General features: G+C 39.6%; 1 protein-coding gene across 4 annotated transcripts in view; it reads right to left on the bottom strand.

Annotated features, from left to right (window-relative positions):
- Positions 1 to 19,772: 19,772 nt before the first annotated feature.
- TAB2 (TGF-beta activated kinase 1 (MAP3K7) binding protein 2) overlaps positions 19,773 to 22,957 on the bottom strand; it is an 84,893-nt gene continuing 81,708 nt past the window's right edge. For all 4 annotated transcript variants that reach the window (XM_070796331.1, XM_070796332.1, XM_019967567.2 and 1 more), the window contains one exon: positions 19,773 to 21,804. In XM_070796331.1, coding sequence (XP_070652432.1) covers positions 21,662 to 21,804 — 143 coding nt within the window. In that variant the 3' untranslated portion in view covers positions 19,773 to 21,661. The remainder of the gene's footprint in view (positions 21,805 to 22,957) is intronic.

Genomic DNA, 22,957 nt, shown 5'->3' with positions numbered 1-22,957 from the left:
ATGGGATTGAGCACCACCAGGACAGGTCAGCTCTTCCCTCCCTCACAAAGAATGGCCCTTAGCAGGGACCACGGGAGCCGAGGTCCTAAGACAGCGCTGATCTTGGGGGTACAGTTCTCCAGCCGCTTCCACAGTGTGTTCACAGGTGCTGATCTCATGCTGAGCTCCCTAGAATGAATGAGGACATGACGCTACTCAGCACAGGTTGTTCTCATCTTTCTCAGCATTAATTCAATGGTGTCAGTGGACTGAGAAGAACACCAACCAGGTATCTTGGTCACCTGATAGATGGTGACAGCTTTCAGAGAAACTGATATATATACTACTATGAACTTGTAAATAAAACACAAGTTAGCGACAGTATCAATAATGGAAATTCTCACATAAGATGATGTTTGTGAGTCCTTAGCTTCAGATGTGACAAGGTACCACCTTATACCTGATCATTGCAAGAGGGCACCTAGTTGGTACTTGTGTTTCTGCTTTTCCCCTTATTTGTCTTTCTCATGAGTGTTTGTTCATTACTTTTCATCTCAAAGTATTAGAGGTTTCCTCCCCCAAAGTTTCTTTTAAGACACATTCATTATTTTAATTTAATATGTATTGTTTTAATACAATGAAATGCACTCACATTAATTGTGTGATTTTTATATAGAAAGTTCCCAATTTTTAAATGAGTTTTGACAAATGGATACATTTGAACTGACTCATTGGGAAAGACCCTGATGCTGGGAAAGATTGAAGGCTGGAGGAGAAGGGGATGGATGATATAGTATGAGATGGTTGGATGGTATCACCGACTTGATGGATGTGAGTTTGAGCAAGGTCCAGGAGTTGGTGATGGACAGGGGAGCCTGGCATGCTGCAGTCCATGGGGTTGCAAAGAGTTGGACACAACTGAGCGGCTGAATTGACTGTCTGGCTTCTTTCACTCAGTGTAACACATGTATGATTCATCTACATTGTGGTGTCAGTATTTGTTCCTTTTTAATCATTCCAATGTGTAGACAGATGACATCTGTTTGTCCCTTCACCTACTGATGGGTGTGTGCGTTGTTCCCAGTTTGGGGCTATAATGAATAATTCTGCTGTCAACATTTACGTTCAAGTCTGTACATGGACTTCCGTTTTTATTTCCTTGGGCAAGTTAACCCCAAAGCTTCCATGGCTCATTATTGTCTATCAAATTAAGTACACTCTCAATCATCATCAACAGAATTGTTCAAATTATCTTTCTTGTCTTATCTTCCCAACCTGTACTTACCTTTCAGGCAAGCGAGGTTCCCTGTGGATCATTGCAGTCTCTGTAGCTTCTAGATTCCTACAGAAATGTGTATTTGGAATGTCTTCTCACCTCTGTCAGATTCTCACCTGCCATGAATCCCATTTCAAATGCCTCCCTTTCATAAGTCGTCTTTGAATTGACCAGTAGAAGTCATCTCTCCCATCACTGAACCTTGTGCCTCTCTGTACAGCACTTGCCTTATAATTATAGTCAATTCTTGTTATTTATGGTAGTTGTATTCTTTGAAGTCTCCACAAACACTGAAATTGTCAATACATAATCGTTGCTCCTAGGGGAATACAGGGTTAGGTTCCCATGAGGCTCTGGTCACAGTGTTTTCATCAACCAATCAATGTGTGACCTTACTTTTACTGCGTGTTTTTCATATATATGGTTAACTTGTTGACGTTGACGCCCCCGGTAGCAGCACTGTTTGACTCGCTCATGCCCGGATGAAACTTGCCTGATACACCGTCTTCTTCACAGGCACATGCTGGGCTTGAACTCAGGAACACTAGACAGCGTTGTGTTTGAGGGGTCACTGTAAACAATAAAAAGCACAAAAATGCAAAACCTGTGGCACTAAATAGTCCGCAAAAAAAGGACAGGTGTTTGTAGTAGGAGAGCTGAAACAAGAAGGCGGGGTCCTCACGTTGTCTGTCTGACCTGAGCCTGAGCATCACGAGACCCAGCACCGTCACCGTTCTGTTCATGCCCGTGAATGACTATAGTGAGGAGGCAAATCCACAAGTGAAAAACAGTGAATTCATTTTGGTTGTGGTTGCACTGGGTCTTTGCTGCTGCGCATGGTCTCTAGGGTGCGTGGGTTTCAGTAGTCGTGGCTTGCAGGCTCAGCTGCTCTGCCGCAGGTGGAATCTTCTTCGGACCAGGGATCGAAGCTGTTGTCCCCTGTGCTGGCAGGAAGATCCCATCCACTGTACAACCAGGGAGTTCCCCAATTCACAAATTTTATGGAATTCTGAGAATAACAAGGATTGACTGTACTTATTTCCTTCCTGTAAGCTCTAAGATGGTGACTTTATCTGCCATGCTGTCTAACACAATGCCTCGCCTATGGGAGGAATGTGATATTGAGATGCACTTGGTGGGGACATGATAGAAAAATAAAGTTACATGAGGTTACCAAATTTATCAGGTCACTTAAAATTCATTGCACACTTCTGTGTGCCAGGCTCACGTGGGGAGCAGGTACATAGTGATGAACAAAACAAGAGATCCTGTCTTCACTCGTAGGAGTCAAATTAGGAAGATGAGCAAAAGACGGAGGAGTAGCAGAAGTTCAAATGTGAAATTCCTCCTCAGATGGAAAGAAGATTTCCAAAGATTGAGAGCCAGAATAAATAGCTGACTTGGAATAAACAGGAATACAAATTGCTCTGCAGATCCCTGGAGAGCCTAAGGCAGCACACTGCAGTGGTTAAAAGCACTGAGACTGCTTGGTTTTTAATATTGGCCAGGACTTCCCTGGTGGCTCAGATGGTAAAGTGTCTGCCTACAGTGTGGAAGACCCAGCTTCAATCCCTGGGTCAGGAAGATCTCCTGGAGAAGGAAATGGCAACCCACTTCAGTATTCTTGCCTGGAAAATCCCATGGACAGAGGAGTCTGGCAGGCTACAGTCCATGGGGTCGCAAAGAGTCAGACACGACTGGGCGACTTAACTTTCACTTTCATGAGTCCTATTAGCTGTGGGAGAGTTACTTAACCTTTCTTTGCCTCAAGTCTTCTTTTGTAAGTGGAAATATCATGTCATCTGCCTCTTTGTGTTGTTATGAAGATCACATGAGTTAATATTTGAGAAGCATCTAGAAAGTGAAAGAAAGTGAAAGTTGCTTAGTCGTGTCCGACTCTTTGTGACCCCTGGGACTATACAGTCCATGGAATTCTCCAGGCCAGAACACTGGAGTGGGTAGCCATTCCCTTCTCCAGGGGATCTTCCCAACCCAGGGATCAAACCTAGGTCTCCTACATTGCAGGTGGATTCTTTACCAGCTGAGCCACCAGGGAAGCCCAAGAATACTGGAGTGGGTAGCCCATCCCTTCTCCAGCAGATCTTCCCAACCCAGGAATTGAACTGGGGTCTCCTGAATTGCAGGCAGATTCTTTACCAACTGAACTATCAGGGAAGCCCTGAAATGCATTTAGAACAGTGCCTAATAATGTAGTAAAAAGCAGATGTTAATTGTTCTTTTAAAAACTACACAGTGGTGACCCCCTCGGATTCTGCAACTCACCCACGCGCTGTCCACTGCGTCGCGTGTAGTCCTCTGCTGGCCACAGGAGGCGGTCCTAAGATGGCAGAGGAATAGGACAGGGAGACCACTTTCTCCCCCACAAATTCATCAAAAGAACATTTAAACGCTGAGTAAATTCCCAAAACAACTTCTGAATGCCGGCAGAGGACATCAGGCACCCAGAAAAGTAGCCCATTGTCTTCGAAAGGAGGTAGGAAAAATATAAAAGACAAAAAAAGAGACAAAAGAGGTAGGGACGGAGCTCCGTCCCGGGAAGGGAGTCTTAAAAAGAGAGAAGTTTCCAAACACCATTAAACACTCTCACTGCCAAGTCTGTGGTGAGCCTTGGAAGCACAGAGGGCAACATAATAGGGAGGGAAAATAAGTAAATAATTAAAACCCACAGATTATGAGCCCAATGGTTACTCCCCCAGCGGAGAAGCAGCGCAGATGCCGGCACCCGCCACTAGCGAGTGGGGGCTGGGCAGGGAGGCGCGGGCTGCATTGCTTAGAGTAAGGATTGGGCCTGAATGCCCTGAGGGTAATCAGAGCGAACTAATTTGGCTAGCAAACCAGACTGTGGGATAGCTACCACGCTAAAACCTAAGACACCGCCAGGCCCACGCAAAGAACAAAGGGCTGAACAGAACTAGCTGGCTGCAGACCATCCCCCTCCGGTGACAGGCAGCCAGAGCCAGAAGGGGGCAATAGCAGCCCCAGAGAGACATTATCTACCTAACTGCAAGCAGGCTTCTTTGCTAAGACTTCTTGGGGTTCTGGACAGTCATCATCCACCTGAGAAGGTGCGCCGGTTGTACACCCAGAAAACCAAGTGGCAGGAACGGGAGAGGCAATAAATCGCAGTGACCGCACTCGCCAAACACCCCATCACCCTAGCTGCTCAGAGCTGGGAAGGGCACAAAACGCAGGCCCAATGGAGTCTGCGCCTCTGAGGACTACCCAAGTGCCTGAACCTGAGCGGCTTAGACCTGGGAGGTGCATGCAGCCCAGGGTCGGCCTCGGATGGTTCCCGGTGGAGCAACCTAGAGCCTAAGCTGTGTGGGCAGGGAGGGTGCATGCGCTGTGAGCAGAGGCAGGCCCAGTGTGGCTGAGACACTATGAGCACATGGCAGTGTTGTCTGCAGCGTCCCTCCCCACCCCCACAGTGTGACTGAACAAGTGAGCCCCCTCCCCGCCCCCAAAAAAGTGTCCACCACCACCCACCTTGTGTCAGGGCAGAAATCAGACACTGAAGAGAACAGCAAACAGAAGAAACTAAAACTGAAGGAACTGCCTTGGAAGTGACAGGTGCAGTAGATTAAAACCCTGTAGTTAGTACTGACTACATAGGAAGGGGCCTATATATCTTGAGAAATATAAGCCCGACCAAGGAACTATCCAAAAATGAACTGACCCCATACTGCGCACAACAACACCAGAGAGAGTCCTAGATGTATTTTCACTATTTTTACGATCATCCTTTTCTTTTTTTTTTTTAACTTAAAAAAAAATTTAAGTCCTCTAGTACTCCTTTTGGAGAAGGCAATGGCACCTCACTCCAGTACTCTTGCCTGGAAAATCACATGGATGGAAGAGCCTGGTAGGCTGCAGTCCATGGGGTCGATAAAAGTCGGACATGACTGAGCAACTTCACTTTCACTTTTCACTTTCCTGCATTGGAGAAGGAAATGGCAACCCACTCCAGTGTTCTTGCCTGGAGAATCCCAGGGATGGGGGAGCCTGGTGGGCTGCCATCTATGGGGTTGCACAGAGTCGGACATGACTGAAGCAACTTAGCTGTATTACTCCTTTAATTTTCATTTTTATAACCTACTATTGCTTTTTTTAAAAAAGACTATTTTTTAAAGCAAACTTCATATATATATATATATTTTAACAACTTTTGTGACTTTTTTTTTCCTTCTTCTTCTTCTTTTCTTTAATATTGTATTTTTGAAAATCCAACCTCTACTCTAGAATTTTAATCTTTGCTTTTTGGTATTTGTTATCAATTTTGTACCTTTAAGAACCCAATCTTCAGTACCCATTTTTACTTGGGAGTGAGATTACTGGCTTGACTGCTCTCTCTGCCTTTGGACTCTCCTTTTTCTCCACCAGGTTGCCTCTGTCTCCTTCCTCCCCCCTCTCTTCTCTACCCAACTCTGTGAATCTCTGTGTGTTCCGGATGGTAGAGAACACGTAGGGAACTGATTACTGGCTGGATCTGTCTCTCTCCTTTTCATTCCCCCCTTTTATCCTCCTGGCCACCTCTGTCTCCTTCCTCCCTCTTCTCTTCTCTGTATAACTCCATGAACATCTCTGAGCAGTCCAGATTGCAGAGCACACACAAGGAAGTGACTACTGGCTACCTTGCTCACTCCTCTTTTGATTCCACCTCATCTCATTCGGGTCACCTATAACTCCCTCCTCCCTCTTCTCTTCTCCATGTAACTCTGTGAACCTCTCTGGGTGTCCCTCACTGTGGAGAAACTTTTCATCTTTAACCTAGATGTTTGATCAACAGTGCTGTATAGAAGGAGAAGTCTTGAGACTACTGTAAAAAGACTGAAAACCAGAAGCAGGAGGCTTAAGTCCAAATCCTGAGAACATCAGAGAACACCTGACTCCAGGGAACATTAATCAATAGGAGCTCATCACATGCCTCCATACCTACACTGAAACCAAGCACCACCCAAGGGCCAACAAGTTCAGAGCAAGACATACCACGCAAATTCTCCAGCAACACAGGAACACAGCCCTGAGCTTCAATATATAGGCTGCCCAAAGTTACTCCAAAACCATTGATATCTCATAACTTGTTACTAGACACTTCATTGCACTCCAGAAAGAAGAAATCCAGCTCTACCCACCAGAACACCAACACAAGCTTCCCTAACCAAGAAACCTTGAAAAGCCACCAATACAACCCCACCCACAGCGAGGAACTCCATAATAAAGAGAATTCCACAAACTGTCAGAATACAGAAAGGCCACCCCAAACTCAGCAATATAAACAAGATGCAGAGACAGAGGAATACCCCGCAGGTAAAGGAACAGGATAAATGCCCACCAAACCAAACAAAAGAGGAAGAGATAGGGAATCTACCTGATAAAGAATTCCAAATAATGATAGTGAAAATGATCCAAAATCTTGAAATAAAAATGGAATCACAGATAAATAGCCTGGAGACAAGGATTGAGAAAAATGCAAGAAAGGTTTAACAAGGACTTAGAAGAAATAAAAAAGAGTCAATATATAATGAATAATGCAATAAATGAGATCAAAAACACTCTGGAGGCAACAAAGAGTAGAATAATGGAGGCAGAAGATAGGATTAGTGAAATAGAAAATAGAATGGTAGAAATAAATGAATCAGAGAGGAAAAAAGAAAAACGAATTAAAAGAAACGAGGACAATCTCAGAGACCTCCAGGACAATATTAAATGCTCCAACATTCGAATCATAGGAGTCCCAGAAGAAGAAGACAAATAGAAAGACTATGAGAAAATACTTGAGGAGATAATAGTTGAAAACTTCCCTAAAATGGGGAAGGAAATAATCACCCAAGTTCAAGAAACCCAGAGAGTCCCAAACAGGATAAACCCAAGGCAAAACACCCCAAGATGCATATTAATCAAATTAACAAAGATCAAACACAAAGAAGAAATATTAAAAGCAGCAAGGGAAAAACAACAAATAACACACAAGAGGATTTCCATAAGGATAACAGCTGATCTTTCAATAGAAACTCTTCAGGCCAGGAGGGAATGGCAAGACATACTTGAAGTGATGAAAGAAAATAACCTACAGCCCAGATTACTGTACCCAGCAAGGATCTCATTCAAATATGAAGGAGAAATCAAAAGCTTTGCAGACAAGCAAAAGCTGAGAGAATTCAGCACTACCAAACCAGCTCTCAAACAAATGCTAAAGGATATTCTCTAGACAGGAGACACAAAAATGGTGTATAAACTCGAACCCAAAACAGTAAAGTAAATGGCAACGGGATCATACTTATCAATAATTACCTTAAACGTAAATGGGTTGAATGCCCCAACCAAAAGACAAAGACTGGCTGAATGGATACAAAAACAAGACCCCTATATATGTTGTCTACAAGAGACCCACCTCAAAACAGGGGACACATACAGACTGAAAGTGAAGGGCTGGAAAAGGATATTCCATGCAAATAGAGATCAAAAGAAAGCAGGAGTAGCAATACTCATATAAGATAAAATAGACTTTAAAACAAAGGCTGTGAAGAGACAAAGGACACTACATAATGATCAAAGGATCAATCCAAGAAGAAGATATAATAATTATAAATATATTTGCACCCAACATAGGAGCACCACAATATGTAAGACAAATGCTAACAAGTATGAAAGGGGAGGAGAAGGCAATGGCAACCCACTCCAGTGTTCTTGCCTGGAGAATCCCAGGGATGGGGGAGCCTGGTGGGCTGCCTTCTATGCGGTTGCACAGAGTTGGACACGACTGAAGTGATGTAGCAGCAGCATGAAAGGGGAAATTAACAATAACACAATCATAGTGGGAGACTTTAATACCCCACTCACACCTATGGATAGATCAACTAAACAGAAAATTAACAAAGAAACACAAACTTTAAATGATACAATAGACCAGTTAGACCTAATTGATATCTATAGGACATTTCACCCCAAAACAATGAATTTCACATTTTTCTCAAGCACACACAGAACCTTCTCCAGGATAGATCACATCCTGGGCCATAAATCTAGCCTTGGTAAATTCAAAAAAACTGAAATAATTCCAAGCATCTTTTCTGACCACAATGCAGTAAGATTAGATCTCAATTACAGGAGAAAAACTATTAAAAATTCCAACATATGGAGGCTGAACAACACGCTTCTGAATAACCAACAAATCACAGAAGAAGTCAAAAAAGAAATCAAAATATGCATAGAAACGAATGAAAATGAAAACACACAACCCCAAACCTGTGGAACACTGTAAAAGCAGTGCTAAGGGGAAAGTTCATAGCAATACAGGCATACCTCAAGAAACAAGAAAAACGTCAAATAAATAACCTAACTCTACACTTAAAGCAACTAGAAAAGGAAGAAATGAAGAACCCCAGGGTTAGTAGAAGGAAAGAAATCTTAAAAACTAGGGCAGAAATAAATGCAAAAGAAACAAAGGAGACCATAGCAAAAATCAACAAAGCCAAAAGCTTTATCTTTGAAAGGATAAATAAAATTGACAAACCATTAGCCAGACTCATCAAGAAACAAAGGGAGAAAAACCAAATCAATAAAATTAGAAATGAAAATGGAGAGATCACAAGAGACAACACACAAATACAAAGGATCATAAGAGACTACTATCAGCAATTATATGCCAATAAAATGGACAATGTGGAAGAAATGGACAAATTCTTAGAAAAGTGCAACTTTCCAAAACTGAACTAGGAAGAAATAGAAAATCTTAACAGACCCATCACAAGCACAGAAATTGAAACTGTAATCAGAAATCTTCCAGCAAACAAAAGCCCAGGTTCAGACGGCTTCGCAGCTGAATTCTACCAAAAATTTAGAGAAGAGCTAACACCTATCCTACTCAAACACTTCCAGAAAATTGCAGAGGAAGGTAAACTTTCAAACTCATTCTATGAGGCCACCATCACCCTAATACCAAAACCTGACAAAGATAGCACAAAAAAAGAAAACTACAGGCCAATATCACTGATGAACATAGATGCAAAAATCCTTAACAAAATTCTAGCAATCAGAATCCAACAACACATTAAAAAGATCATACACCATGACCAAGTGGGCTTTATCCCAAGGATGCAAGTATTCTTCAATATCTGCAAATCAATCAATGTATTACACCACATCAACAAATTGAAAAATAAAAGCCAATTATCTCAATAGATGCAGAAAAAGCCTTTGACAAAATTCAACATCCATTTATGATAAAAACTCTCCAGAAAGCAGGAATAGAAGGAACATACCTCAACATAATAAAAGCTATATATGACAAACCCACAGCAAACATTATCCTCAATGGTGAAAAATTCAAAGCATTTCCCCTAATGTCAGGAACAAGACAAGGGTGCCCACTTTCACCACTACTATTCAACATAGTTTTGGAAGTTTTGGCCACAGCAATCAGAGCAGAAAAAGAAATAAAAGGAATCCAAATTGGAAAAGAAGAAGTAAAACTCTCACTGTTTGCAGATGACATGATCCTCTACATAGAAAACCCTAAAGACTCCACCAGAAAATTACTAGAGCTAATCAATGAATATAGTAAAGTTGCAGGATATAAAATCAACACACAGAAATCCCTTGCATTCCTATACACTAACAATGAGAAAATAGAAAGAGAAATTAAGGAAACAATTCCATTCACCATTGCAATGAAAAGAATAAAACACTTAGGAATGTATCTACCTAAAGAAACTAAAGACCTATATATAGAAATCTATAAAACATTGGTGAAAGAAATCAAAGAGGACACTAATAGATGGAGAAATATACCATGTTCATGAATCGGAAGAATCAATATAGTGAAAATGAGTATACTACCCAAAGCAATCTATAGATTCAATGCAATCCTTATCAGGCTACCAACGGTATTTTTCACAGAGCTAGAACAAATAATTTCACCATTTGTATGGAAATACAAAAAACCTCGAATAGCCAAAGCAATCTTGAGAAAGAAGAATGGAACTGGAGGAATCAACCTGCCTGACTTCAAGCTCTACTACAAAGCCACAGTCATCAAGACAGTATGGTACTGGCACAAAGACAGAAATATAGATCAATGGAACAAAATAGAAAGCCCAGAGATAAATCCACGCACATATGCACACCTTATCTTTGACAAAGGAGGCAAGAATATACAATGGAGAAAAGACAATCTCTTTAACAAGTGGTGCTGGGAAAACTGGTCAACCACTTGTAAAAGAATGAAACTAGAACACTTTCTAACACCATACACAAAAATAAACTTAAAATGGATTAAATATCTAAACATAAGACCAGAAACTATAAAACTCTTAGAGGAGAACATAGGCAAAACACTTTCCGACATAAATCATAGCAGGATCCTCTATGACCCACCTCCCAGAATATTGGAAATAAAAGCAAAAATAAACAAATGGGATCTAATTAAAATTAAAAGCTTCTGCACAACAAAAGAAACTATAAGCAAGGTCAAAAGACAGCCTTCAGAATGGGAGAAAATAATAGCAAATGAAGCAACTGACAAACATCTAATCTCAAAAATATACAAGCAACTCCTGCAGCCCAATTCCAGAAAAATAAACGACCCAATCAAAAAATGGGCCAAAGAACTAAATATACATTTCTCCAAAGAAGACATACAGATGGCCAAGAAACACATGAAAAGATGCTCAACATCACTCATTATCAGAGAAATGCAAATCAGAACCACAATGAGGTACCATTTCACGCCAGTCAGAATGGCTGTGATCCAAAATCTACAAGCAATAAATGCTGGAGAGGACGTGGAGAAAAGGGAACCCTCTTACACTGTTGGTGGGAATGCAAACTAGTACAGCCACTATGGAGAACAGTGTGGAGATTCCTTAAAAAACTGGAAATAGAACTACCATACGACCCAGCAATCCCACTGCTGGGCATACACACTGAGGAAACCAGAAGGGAAAGAGACACGTGTACCCCAGTGTTCATCGCAGCACTGTTTATAATAGCCAGGACATGGAAGCAACCTAGATGTCCATCAGCAGATGAATGGATAAGAAAGCTGTGGTACCTATACACAATGGAGTATTACTCAGCCATTAAAAAGAATACATTTGAATCAGTTCTAATGAGGTGGATGAAACTGGAGCCTATTATACAGAGTGAAGTAAGCCAGAAAGAAAAACACCAATACAGTATACTAACACATATATATAGAATTTAGAAAGATGGTAACAATAACCCTGTATGCAAGACAGCAAAAGAGACACAGATGTATAGAACAGTCTTTTGGACTCTGTGGGAGAGGGAGGTGGGGGATGATTTTCGATAGTGGCATTGAAACATGTATAATATAAGAAACGAATCGCCAGTCCAGGTTCAATGCAGGATACAGGAAGCTTGGGGCTGGTGCACTGGGATGACCCAGAGGGATGGTATGGGGAGGGAGGTGGAAGGGGGTTTCAGGATTGGGAACACGTGTACACCCATGGTGGATTCATGTTGATGTACGGCAAAACCAATACAATATTGTAAAGTAAATAATAATAATAATAATAATAATAATAAATTTCATTGACTAAGTTCCTGTTAACTTCTCTAACTTTCAGAATAATTTTTGCATGATACATTAAAAATTTGGTTTAGAAAAAAATAAAAACTACACAGTGCCCAGACTATTTGCCAAAGAAGTGAACCTTATCAGATCAATGTGATTCTCTTTTTTAAGAGAAACAGGGAAGTGCAATGTGAGGTACGTACGTCTGCTTGGCATTTCGTTATCAAGCCAGTAAATGTGAGCAGTGTAGTTCAAGGATGTGCCGAGTTATAGGTGTTCAGAGATGATTCCAAGGAGAGTCATGGTTGATCTTGAGGCTACGAATCACCACCCCATGCTGCTCGTCTCCTCGTGGGTCATGTACAGACCTACAGAGAAAATGCTTAGGACGTAGAGGAGGTTGAATTCAGGATGGATGGTTAACAGTTAAATAATCTAAAATGTTAGAAAACAAAGAGTCTATAAAAACAGCAGAGGGAATTCCCTGGTGGTCCAGTGGTTAGGACTCTGCACTTTCACTGCTCTGGGTGCAGGTTCGATCCCTGGTTGGGGAAGTTCTGCACGTCCCTTAGTGTGACCAAAGCAAGGACGCATTAAAAAGAAAGATGTAACAAAAACCAGAGTGTGTAACTGGATAGCACAATTCTGAGGTTAACTAGGTCCATGAAACGGTCCTGAAGAGCACAGGCAGAGAGAGAGAGAGAGCTGTGTAACAAACACGGTGGAAGGAGATCTCCAACATGCCCCCAGCATGTAGGCAACGTATCGGACATGCAAGCACCAGGAAACACATATTAAGCCCATTTTCTGAATGAATGAAGATGCCAAAGATTCTATGTCCAATTATAATTTTTAAAGCATAGTAGAGCAACCTGGGACCTAAGGAAATGAAAACAGATTGTACGAGGAATAACTGAAGGTCACTCTTGTGTTTACAGGAGAGAGCTGGTGTTACTAAATTGCATTTTTTGAGAATGGAAGGGTATTTTTTCCTCTATTTGCTTGTAGAAATCTGAGAAAATAGAACCAATGACTCAGTATAGTAATAAAATATTTTTACTTGTGGACTCATGATTACGTAAAAATGCCATGAAAAATGAAAGGTTTATACAATGCTAAGGGTCTTAAGATTTCTGCCCTGTAGCAAACATAGATGCCAGAGCACACATGCTCAGAGGGAAAAAATGATATTGGCTAAAGATTTTCAGTGAGTCCTGCTGATTTTTTAAAAAATTTTTTCTCTTCTTTTATTTTTTACATTATGAAAGTATGATAACACATTTATAGGAGACCTGGAAAATACAGAAAAAGTTACATATAGTTCCACTATATATTACAACTGTGGCTTGAGTCCTGCTTATTATTTCACTTGTCTTAGAACGTGGGGGCCAATTGTTTCAGTAATATGAAATCAGTGCTTTTAACTATGGTATGTTAATGGTTGTGAACAGTAGAAGAGAATAAATTGTGGTTAATGAAGAAATACAAGTGACAAGTTTAAAAAACTTTGCTGTATGTTTCTGCTATTCAATAGTAATATAACTATGCTTTGGGATATTGAATCTGGAGCTTCAGTGGAACAGTCTGTGGAATAATTCTATTAAAACTCAAAAAGTCAATGTGATCCCTATCAAATTACCAATGGCATTTTTCACGGAACTAGAACAAAACATTTCACAATGCATGTGGAAACATAAAAGATCCTGGAATAGCCAAAGCCATCTTAAGAAAGAAGAATAGAGCTGGAGGAATCAACCTTCCTGACTTCAAATTGTACTACAAAAAGTCATCAAGACAGTACGGTTCTGACACAAAAACAGAAACCCAGACAAATGGAACAAGATACAAAGCCCAGAAATAAACCCACGCACATATAGTTACTTCATTTTTGACACAGGGGGCAAGAATATACAATGGGGTAAAGACAGCCTCTTCAATAAATGGTGCTGGCAAAACTGGACAGCTACATGTAAAAGAATGAAATTAGAGCACTTCCTAACTATACACAAAGATAAACTCAAAATGGATTAAAGACCTAAATGCAAGACCAGAAACTATAAATCTCTTAGAGGAAAACATAGGCAGAACAGTCGATGACATAAATCAAAGCAAGATGCTCTATGACCCACCTCCTAGAGTAATGGAAATAAAAACAAAAGTAAACAAGTGGGACCTGATTAAACTTAAAAGCTTTTGCACAGCAAAGGAAACTAGAAACAAGGTGAAAAGACAATGCTCAGAATGGGAGAAAATAATAGCAAATGAAACAACTGACAAAGAATTAATTTCCAAAATACACAAGTAGCTCATACAACTCAATACCAGAAAAACAAACAACCCAATCAAAAAGTGGAATAAGACCTAAATAGAGATTTCTCCAAAGAAGACATACAGATGGCTAACAAACACATGAAAAGATGCTCAACATTGCTCATTATTAGAGAAATGCCCATCAAAACTGCAATGAGATATCACCTTACACCGGTCAGAATGGGCATCATCAATAAGTCTACAAACAATAAAAGCTGGAGAGGGTGTGGAGAAAAGGAAATGCTCTTGCACTCTTGGTGGGAATGTAAATCGATATAGCCACTATGGAAGACAGTTCGGAGATTCCTTAAAATCTAGGAATAAAACCACTATATGACCCAGCAATCCTACTCCTAGGCATATACCCTGAGGAAACCCATATTGAAAAAGACACATGTATCCCATCATTCATTGCAGCACTATTTACGATAGTTAGAACATGGAAGCAACCTAGATGTCCACTGACAGATGAATGGATAAAGAAGTTGTGGTATGTATACACAATGGAATATTCAGTTCAGTTCAGTCACTCAGTCATGTCCTACTCTTTGCGACCCCATGAATCGCAGCATGCCAGGCCTCCCTGTCCATCACCAACTCCTGGAGTTCACCCAAACTCATATGCATCAAGTCGGTGATGCCATCCAGCCATCTCATCCTCTGTCGTCCCCTTCTCCTCCTGCCCCCAATCCCTCCCAGCATCAGGGTCTTTTCTAATGAGTCAACTCTTCGCATGAGGTGGCCAAAGTACTGGAGTTTCAGACTCAGCCTCAATCCTTCCAATGAACACCCAGGACTGATCTCCTTTAGGATGGACTGGTTGGATTTCCTTGCAGTCCAAGGGACTCTCAGAGTCTTTTCCAAATTTCTACAGTTCAAAAGCATCAATTCTTCGGCGCTCAGCTTTCTTCACAGTCCAACTCTCACATCCATACATGACCACTGGAAAAACCATAGCCTTGACTAGATGGACCTTTGTTGGCAAAGTAATATCTCTGCTTTTTAATATGCTATCTAGGTTGGTCATAACTTTCCTTCCAAGGAGTAAGCGTCTTTTAATTTCATACTCAGCCATAAAAAGGAACACATTTGAATCTGTTCTAATGAGGTGGATGAATCTAGAACCTATCATACAGAGTGAAGTAAGTCATAAAGAGAAAGATAAATATCATATTTTAATGCATATATACAGAATCTAGAAAAATGTTGCTGAAGAATTTATTTACAGGGCAGCAATGGAGAAACAGACATAGAGAATAGACTTATGGACATGGGGAGAGGGGAGGAGAGGGTGAGATGTATGGAGAGTAACATGGAAACTTACATTACCATATGTAAAATAGATAGCCAATGGGAATATGCTATATGGCTCAGGAAACTCAAACAGGGGCTCTCTATCAATCTAGAGGGGTGGGATGGGGTGGGAGATGGAAGAAAGGTTCAAAAGGGGGTGGATATATGTATACCTATGGCTGATTCATGTCTGAGGTTTGACAGAAACAACAAAATTCTGTAAAGCAATTATCCTTCAATAAAAAAATAAATTAAAAAAATCAGAAAACAAAAACTCAAAATGGTAGTAATTTTGACTTGAAGTTGATTCACGTCATAAAATGCACACATTTCACGGCATCCATCACACAGGTAGTGTCTTGGTTATACACGCACTAGTCACAAATCCACACCTAGTCCCTGCTCTCTGGTATTGTTCCTTTAGTTAAAAGTCTGCCTTTCCATCCCTCTCTTGGGAAAGGGGAAGACAGTTATCACACATTTTACATTCAACTTTTGTCTTTTCTAGACCAATTTTCCCAGAAAAACATTCTCCCTTGTTCCTCTCTGCTTCAATAGTTAGTTCAAAAAAAATTGATCTTGTTTAAGTCACGCAAACATCTTTATCTAAGAAAAGACAAAATTAAAGCTCCAAAGTGAAATCAGAGGTAACAGAACCAGGAGACTCAATTTCAAATGCCAAATTTCTGAAGGTTCCAGAATATCCAGAGGTCTCGACTTCTCCATTGTCTTCCAGAAATGCATGTTGAGAGTTGAAACGTTCTCACTTCACTTGGTCCTCAAGGATCATTATCACCATCAATTACTGACTTCTCATGCAGAGCAGCATTGACTGTGTGGACCCAAAGGGGGTATGTCACAATACCTACTGTCAGTATGTAAATGGAGAGGTCAAAGCAGCAAAGAACGCCATGTGGGCAGAAAATTGTACAAGTGTTACGAGAAGGTGTAGTTTGGAAAGTTCTCTTAGCCTTGACTCTTGACCTGATGCTTGAATGGTTGAACTTAAGTAAGACTGGGGAAATGGGATGGACAAAACTACATAGTGGGGCGGGGGGAAATGCAAGATCTATTACAGTAAGTGGTTAGGCCGGCTGAGTTGTAAAGCGTATTCAATTGGAAAGTAAAATCATCCTGATAAGACTACACAATCTTTCAAGTCAGCCCAGTTAGCAATGGGAAATAGTTGATATTTCTGAAGAGAACATGGATAGGACGTTTTCTCTTTATTCTAGCTGCAGTGTGCAAGGTAAGAGGAAGCTGGACGCGGAACCACTTAGATCAGTGTGAAAGGCGTGAGCCTACTAGGAACTAGTTGGTGGTTTCTCAGGTGGGAGTGTTGTTTTTTCCTTTTTAAAATCTCTGGAAAACACCTCCCCAGTGAAGATACTGCAGTATTTATTTAGTGTGCTATGAGGATCAATAAACATTTTTGGAATGTGGATCAGTAAGTTGTAATGGTTCTATTATTTAAGTCGTCTCTTGGTATCCTCCTGACCCAATACCAAAATCTGTGGATGTTCAAGACCCTTATTTAAAAAGGCATAGTATTTGGTATGTCTGAAGTCATCTCTGATTCTTACAATACCTCATACAATATAAGTAGTTGCTGACACACAATAAATTCAAGTTCTGATTTCTGGAACTTTTGTCCTGAGTATTTTTGATCTATGGTTGCTTAAATCTGAAGATGTAGAACCTGTAGGTATGGAGTGCTGAGTGCAGTTGCGATCAAAGGAAGGATGTATTCCTACCCTCAGAAAAGGGGTGGGAAAGGGGGTAAAGAAGGGGATCTGTTTAGTGTAGCTAGAATGAAGTGGACTTTGGGTCAATTCTAGGGTTAAAACAAATATGCAGATGTGCAAACACTGGACTAAGTCCTTTGAAGAAAGTATTTATTTTCCCGGAGAAATAATTTGTTATTCTCCATCATAAAAAGTACATTCTTTAGAGAGCTGGACATGTATAAACAGACTTGATCTTCAGGTCAGCCTTGAAACGTCTGCAAACCAATAAATCTTTTGACATTAAAAGAGGGACAGAATTCAATCACAGTGACTGAAATACCAAACTCTGAAAGATTGAGATGTTCTGAGGCCAACTCAAAGAAATAAATAAGTCAAATTACCATTCTGTTCGTTAATACTGTTGAGAAAAATGTTTCAAAACCCATTCATACAGAAACGTAACCCACTGCTTTAGGATAATCCGGTTCCTAGTGAGAGAAGAGGTTGGCTCTGGTGGACTCACATTAAGCCCCTCAACACCCCTGTGAGGAGCGTTTAACATTAATATAATCTTCCTTTAACAAGATAAGGAGTGAAAAGCAAGTAACTATCCCAGGATCACAGAGTAAATCCAGGGAGATGCCCAGTTGGATCGCAGCTGTCCCCAATCTTTAAGACTTGAGGAGGTCTAGCTGTGGAACAAGGTGGCAGTATTAAGAAAGCAATTGCTTTCCCTTCTTAAATAACTAAGTAAATAAACGAACTATTATACTGTTAACACAGCAATGCTATTTTTGAATCTATAACATAGAAAAAACTTAATAGTTGCGAAGACAATGCATAACCAAGCATTTTTAATGATTAACTACACTCCCTGGGAAAAAAAAAGACAAGAAAAACAAAAAACACCAAACAGCCTAGTACATATTGAGGGGGGAAATCCAATTTAACAAATACAAAGCTACAAAATTATGCTTTCTTTAGAGGAAGTCTTTTCTCTCATTTGCCTAGTTATATTTTCAGATGGAAACAACAAAAATGAAATCGCAACCCTGAATCACTTTATCTTCAAGTAAAATGGATATAATTATAGCTTCTAAAAACTAGAGCCACAATAAAACATGCTCACTTGTCATGGAGAAATGGAAGTATTTTGTAGTATTATGTGTAAAACTATACTAATACCTAGCAAGCATATATTAAATCTGGAATGGCCTTTGGTGCCACTGCAGACTTATTTTCTAAGGCAGCATGGCCATCTTCAATTACTCACAGGTTATTGTATCTTTTACCATTTATTTCTTAAACTATCATTGTTCACTATAATTGCCTATCAACATTAAATTGGGATACAGGAAACTGATGAAATGTCAGTTAACTTTGCTATTTATACATGCTTTGATTAAATTACAAATTTAAAGCTAAGAGCTAATACAGTTTTGGGCTATCATAGATATGACTTTATGCACAATTTCAGTTCTCCAGTATAAAGTCAATTAACATTATGCTGTAACTTGATCCTTCTTGATCATTTAAAAAAATGGAAAATTTAAAAGAAAAATGAATTTTCATATTTTTTTCTACAAAAATTCTCGATATGCATCTTCTTTGTATAATGTACTAGCTATGATAGTAGATACTGGCCAATATTTTGTTAAAAATAAAAGCTTTCCTGAGAGGGCCAGTTTACATGAGCTGCTAACTGCCCACCTACCTTTTAAAAATAAAGAATGTCAGCACCCACATATGATCAGCAATGAGAAGTGAAGTCCATTTTTCCATCTGAGGCTCATAGGACCTGTAATTCTATTTCACTGCAATAATTCTTGAAGGTGGTCTCTAGACCTCATGTTCCCTGGCAAAGAATATATATGTCCTACTAGGTTTAAAAGACCAACAACGGCAGACAAAGTTAGCTGCTCAGTCCTGTGCAACTCTTTTGAGACCCCCATGGACTGTAGCCTGCCAGGTTCCTCTGTCCATGGGATTCTCCAGGCAAGAATACCGGAGTGGGTAGCCATTCCCTTCTCCAGGGGATCTTCCTGACCCAAGGATCGAACCCGGGCCTCCTGCGTTGCAGGTAAATTCTTTACCGTCTGAGCCACCAGGGAAGCCATGGCAGGGCTTAGTTATGTCATAATGAGATCAGCAAGCGCTACTTGGCTCTTTTTCAAGCTCAGAAAAACTGAGTCATAAGTTTTTGAAAATTCTTAAAGGTTCTCTTTCAGAGAAGTACTGCCATCTTCAGCACATACACACAGTGTGAAAGAGCAAATATGAACTAAGCGGCTTACTCAGGCTAAACGGCCCAAGAAATCACACTTCAACAATGGGGCAAACTTAAAAACCAGAACTCCACGAGAAATCAAAGAATAAAGCTATAATAAACTTTGAAAAGAGGGATATTCATTTCTCTGGCTTAGCTGAAACATGGTTGCTTTCATTAGTTAAAAAGAAGCCTGGGGAAATTGATACGAATAATCTGAGAACTGCCGCGGAATGCCATGATGTCAGGAGGAGACTCTGGAGGTTGAGTTTCCTCTGATTTCTATTAACTATCAAACGTTCTGCTGGGGTATAATTTACCTCCTGTCCCACAAAACTTTAAGAACAAGTCACAAAATCCATGTTAGAATATAAGTTTTTTAATTTTTATAAATAACTTATCTGTTACAAAGATAGTTTACCCAGCTAAATCACAAAACCATCAACTCAAGATATCCAAATTACGTTTTATTAATAAAACAAGTAAAAACTGATTTATCAATCTTCACATAGAACTGCAGATGAAGCTGAAAAACAAGGCCTATTTTAAAACAAAATGCATCAAATGTAAGGGCTTTGGGTTTCTCATCTAATTAACTAGGATTGTCATAGTTCTTCTCATATACAAGATGCAAAGCCTGGAAGTTAAGGCTCTGACATTCATATAGAATCACGTGTAATTATCTTGCTTATTTAAAAAATATTCATTTGCAAACATTTACAGTGGGTGCCAGTCTACATTATCTCCCATCTTTTGCTACATTTCAGCACTTCCCTTAATCCCATTCTAAGCACTGATATATAATTTCATAATTGTTTTTTTTAAATGCATAGTTATTTTTTCCTTGATTTCATTTCGTTATATACATTCCTGATCATCTGAATATTTATTTTCCTTATAAAAATATATCATCAAAATAAAGAGATGCTTGAGGTTGCTTCAGTGTTCAAGTTTGCTTGTTTTTCTTTTTTCCAGCTTTTCTTCAGTTGTCCTAAATGCAACTAGCCTTGTTTTATAAATATACACGATACTGCCACCAAGTCAGGTTTAGAAATGGACTGCCCCAACAGTAAAGCGTTTAAATTTCTCTCCAAAAAAAGGCTCTTGGTTTTGAAACTGTACTTTCCCAATAGTAATCTCTTGTGGAAGTTCTGTGGGACACAAGGCAGATAAAGCAAGCTTAACCTTGTTGCTGTCAGTGGGTTAAAAATACCTTTTGTTTTAAGCTTCCCTGTGGAAGATAAAACACCATGTTGTGTTACCCACCACTAAAGGCAGTATATAGTGTGACCTATAGACATAAGTCTTGTAATATTTTCTGCAATTCACTGTGCAGCATCTGTATGTCTTCACAGAACATTGGTACTCATGAGGGCAAGTACAGAATAAGTAGAGGAAAGTTATTTTGTGCATAGTTTCATTTCATTAATGCTTTTTTATTTTGAAGGCAATGCTTCTCTCATGTAAGGCTTAAAAAGGGACATGATAGTACTTAATCACTAAAAGGAAAAAAGAAAATTAGTTAACAAAAGACTATTACACTATACATATAGAAATATAAGAAAATAATAAGGAAGAAAAGAAATCACTTAAAGCAAACTTGAGAGCTCTGTACAGTAGGAAAAGCTTTGGGGTATTTCACTCCATGTTTGTACAGACAATGCTGCTGCTCTCCTTTCATCTTTAGACCCTAGATGCTGGCTTCACAGAGTGGAGACGTTTTCAGGGAAGACAAAGACAAGGCCAAGAGTACCACAGATACGTGAAGTTCTTCCCCTTTCCACTGGCACTACACAGCAGCAAACAGTTTTTAAATAGTTAAACCTTGTTGCTTTTCTTCATGTTTGTAGTGTTTCACCGAAAGCTTAAAAAAAAAAAAAAAAGCCATCATTCTATTCCTTCCTCCTGTCAAAATTCAGTAGTGACATGAGGGAAAAAAGTACTGGGAACACCTAGGTATTAATATGTTGAGAATTATCCATGATGGGCTACTGGTAACACTGTACATGGTTAGGCAGTGGGCAACCAAGTCTTTCAGCAGATTACCTTTCATGTGATGAATTTCAACTGCCCATGACATTAGACTGAGGTATTATTAGCTCTGTGGGTTGACATTTAACATTAGCACAACACCATCTTGTCACACCTTCAATTTTACAAAATCCTATGTAGCAGTGAAACTTTTCCCCTGATGACAGACTGGTTTCTTGAATTTCAGATGTGGATTTAGAGAAGATATAGGGCCTCCTGGCTCACAAATGCCTTGGCATCTCACACTGTTCGCAACGGATTAAGGCTGGATGGTTCAAAAAAGTACAGGCAGCACAACTCCACTGAGCCCCTTCATCATCTTCTGTGTCTTGAGTCTTTGGTGTTTTGATGGTGGACCTTTGATCTGCAAGGAAGCAAAAGAATTATTTTAGAAGCAAATTCAGTCACAAATTACTAGCAACTATAAACACTATGGGGCTTTCCTCATAGCTCCGTCAGTTAAGCACTAGCACCACACAGCATGAAACAGCCTGTTAATCAAATGAAGCATCTGGCTGAAACTGACCCACATGCTTGATCCTCACAACCTGCATCTATCAGGCCAGCACATCTCTGCTGGGGAATAGCAACGTGGACGTGACTCAATCACCTCAATGTCTCCTCAGATGGGAAAAGAGCATCATTTCCCCCAGTTTATAGCAGGAGAAAAGGGAAATCAACTCATATGGTCACTAATAGCCAAGATTACCATAATGTCACCTAAGAATGTGAAAAGGTATCCAACTACAATGCAGTACGCTAGTGCATTTCCGTCTCATTCAAGTTTGAGTTTCATTTCTCACTGATGTAGTAGTTATGTTTCTGATTTCTATCATGAATGGAAGTGTTTATTAAATGTTCTCCATCTGCTAAAAATCTAAAATTGAACAATACGTACTAATTTCTAAAATCTTACTTAACTAAATGTCAACAACAGACTTGGAGAAGCAAATTAGTATAAAATTTTATCAGACTTCATTTCTCATGTTATTTGAAAACGTATTTGTTATGGAACACTAGAAAGACTACCAGCTCCAGAGTCATGAGAATGGAGTTCTATTCATGGTTCTGCTATTAACTCCTAATTTCTTTGCTCTGTGATCTTAGATAATCATGTTTCCTCTACATCTAGTCTTTCTTTCTTATAAAACAATCACTGCAGTTTTATGAGGTCAATGTTCTAAATGTTTGATTGTACAGAGGTATCTTAAATATAAGAAATATATTCCTCCATGGTTGTGTCAAAGATGAAATTACATTTATAAAACTACTTTTTTGGGGGAGGGAGGTATCTTTGTAATTTAAAATAGGATTTAAATAGGATCAAGCATAAAGTAGGATTCCTATAAATTATTTTGGGGAGGTTTGAGCATGCACTATTGGGTCTTTCCAGTCACAGTTTATGATTTGTAGTTTACAAATTATATTAAAAATGTATATTAATTTGCAAATTCTACCTATTCCACCGAGCTGGTAAGTAAATGATATCTTTTCTGCTATTTTAAAAGACAAACTGA

This window comes from Bos indicus, chromosome 9, assembly GCF_029378745.1.
Source record: "Bos indicus isolate NIAB-ARS_2022 breed Sahiwal x Tharparkar chromosome 9, NIAB-ARS_B.indTharparkar_mat_pri_1.0, whole genome shotgun sequence".
Lineage (NCBI taxonomy): Eukaryota > Metazoa > Chordata > Mammalia > Artiodactyla > Bovidae > Bos > Bos indicus.
The sequence above is the reverse complement of the archived record's forward strand: the minus strand, read 5'-3'. Positions and strand labels throughout refer to the sequence as shown.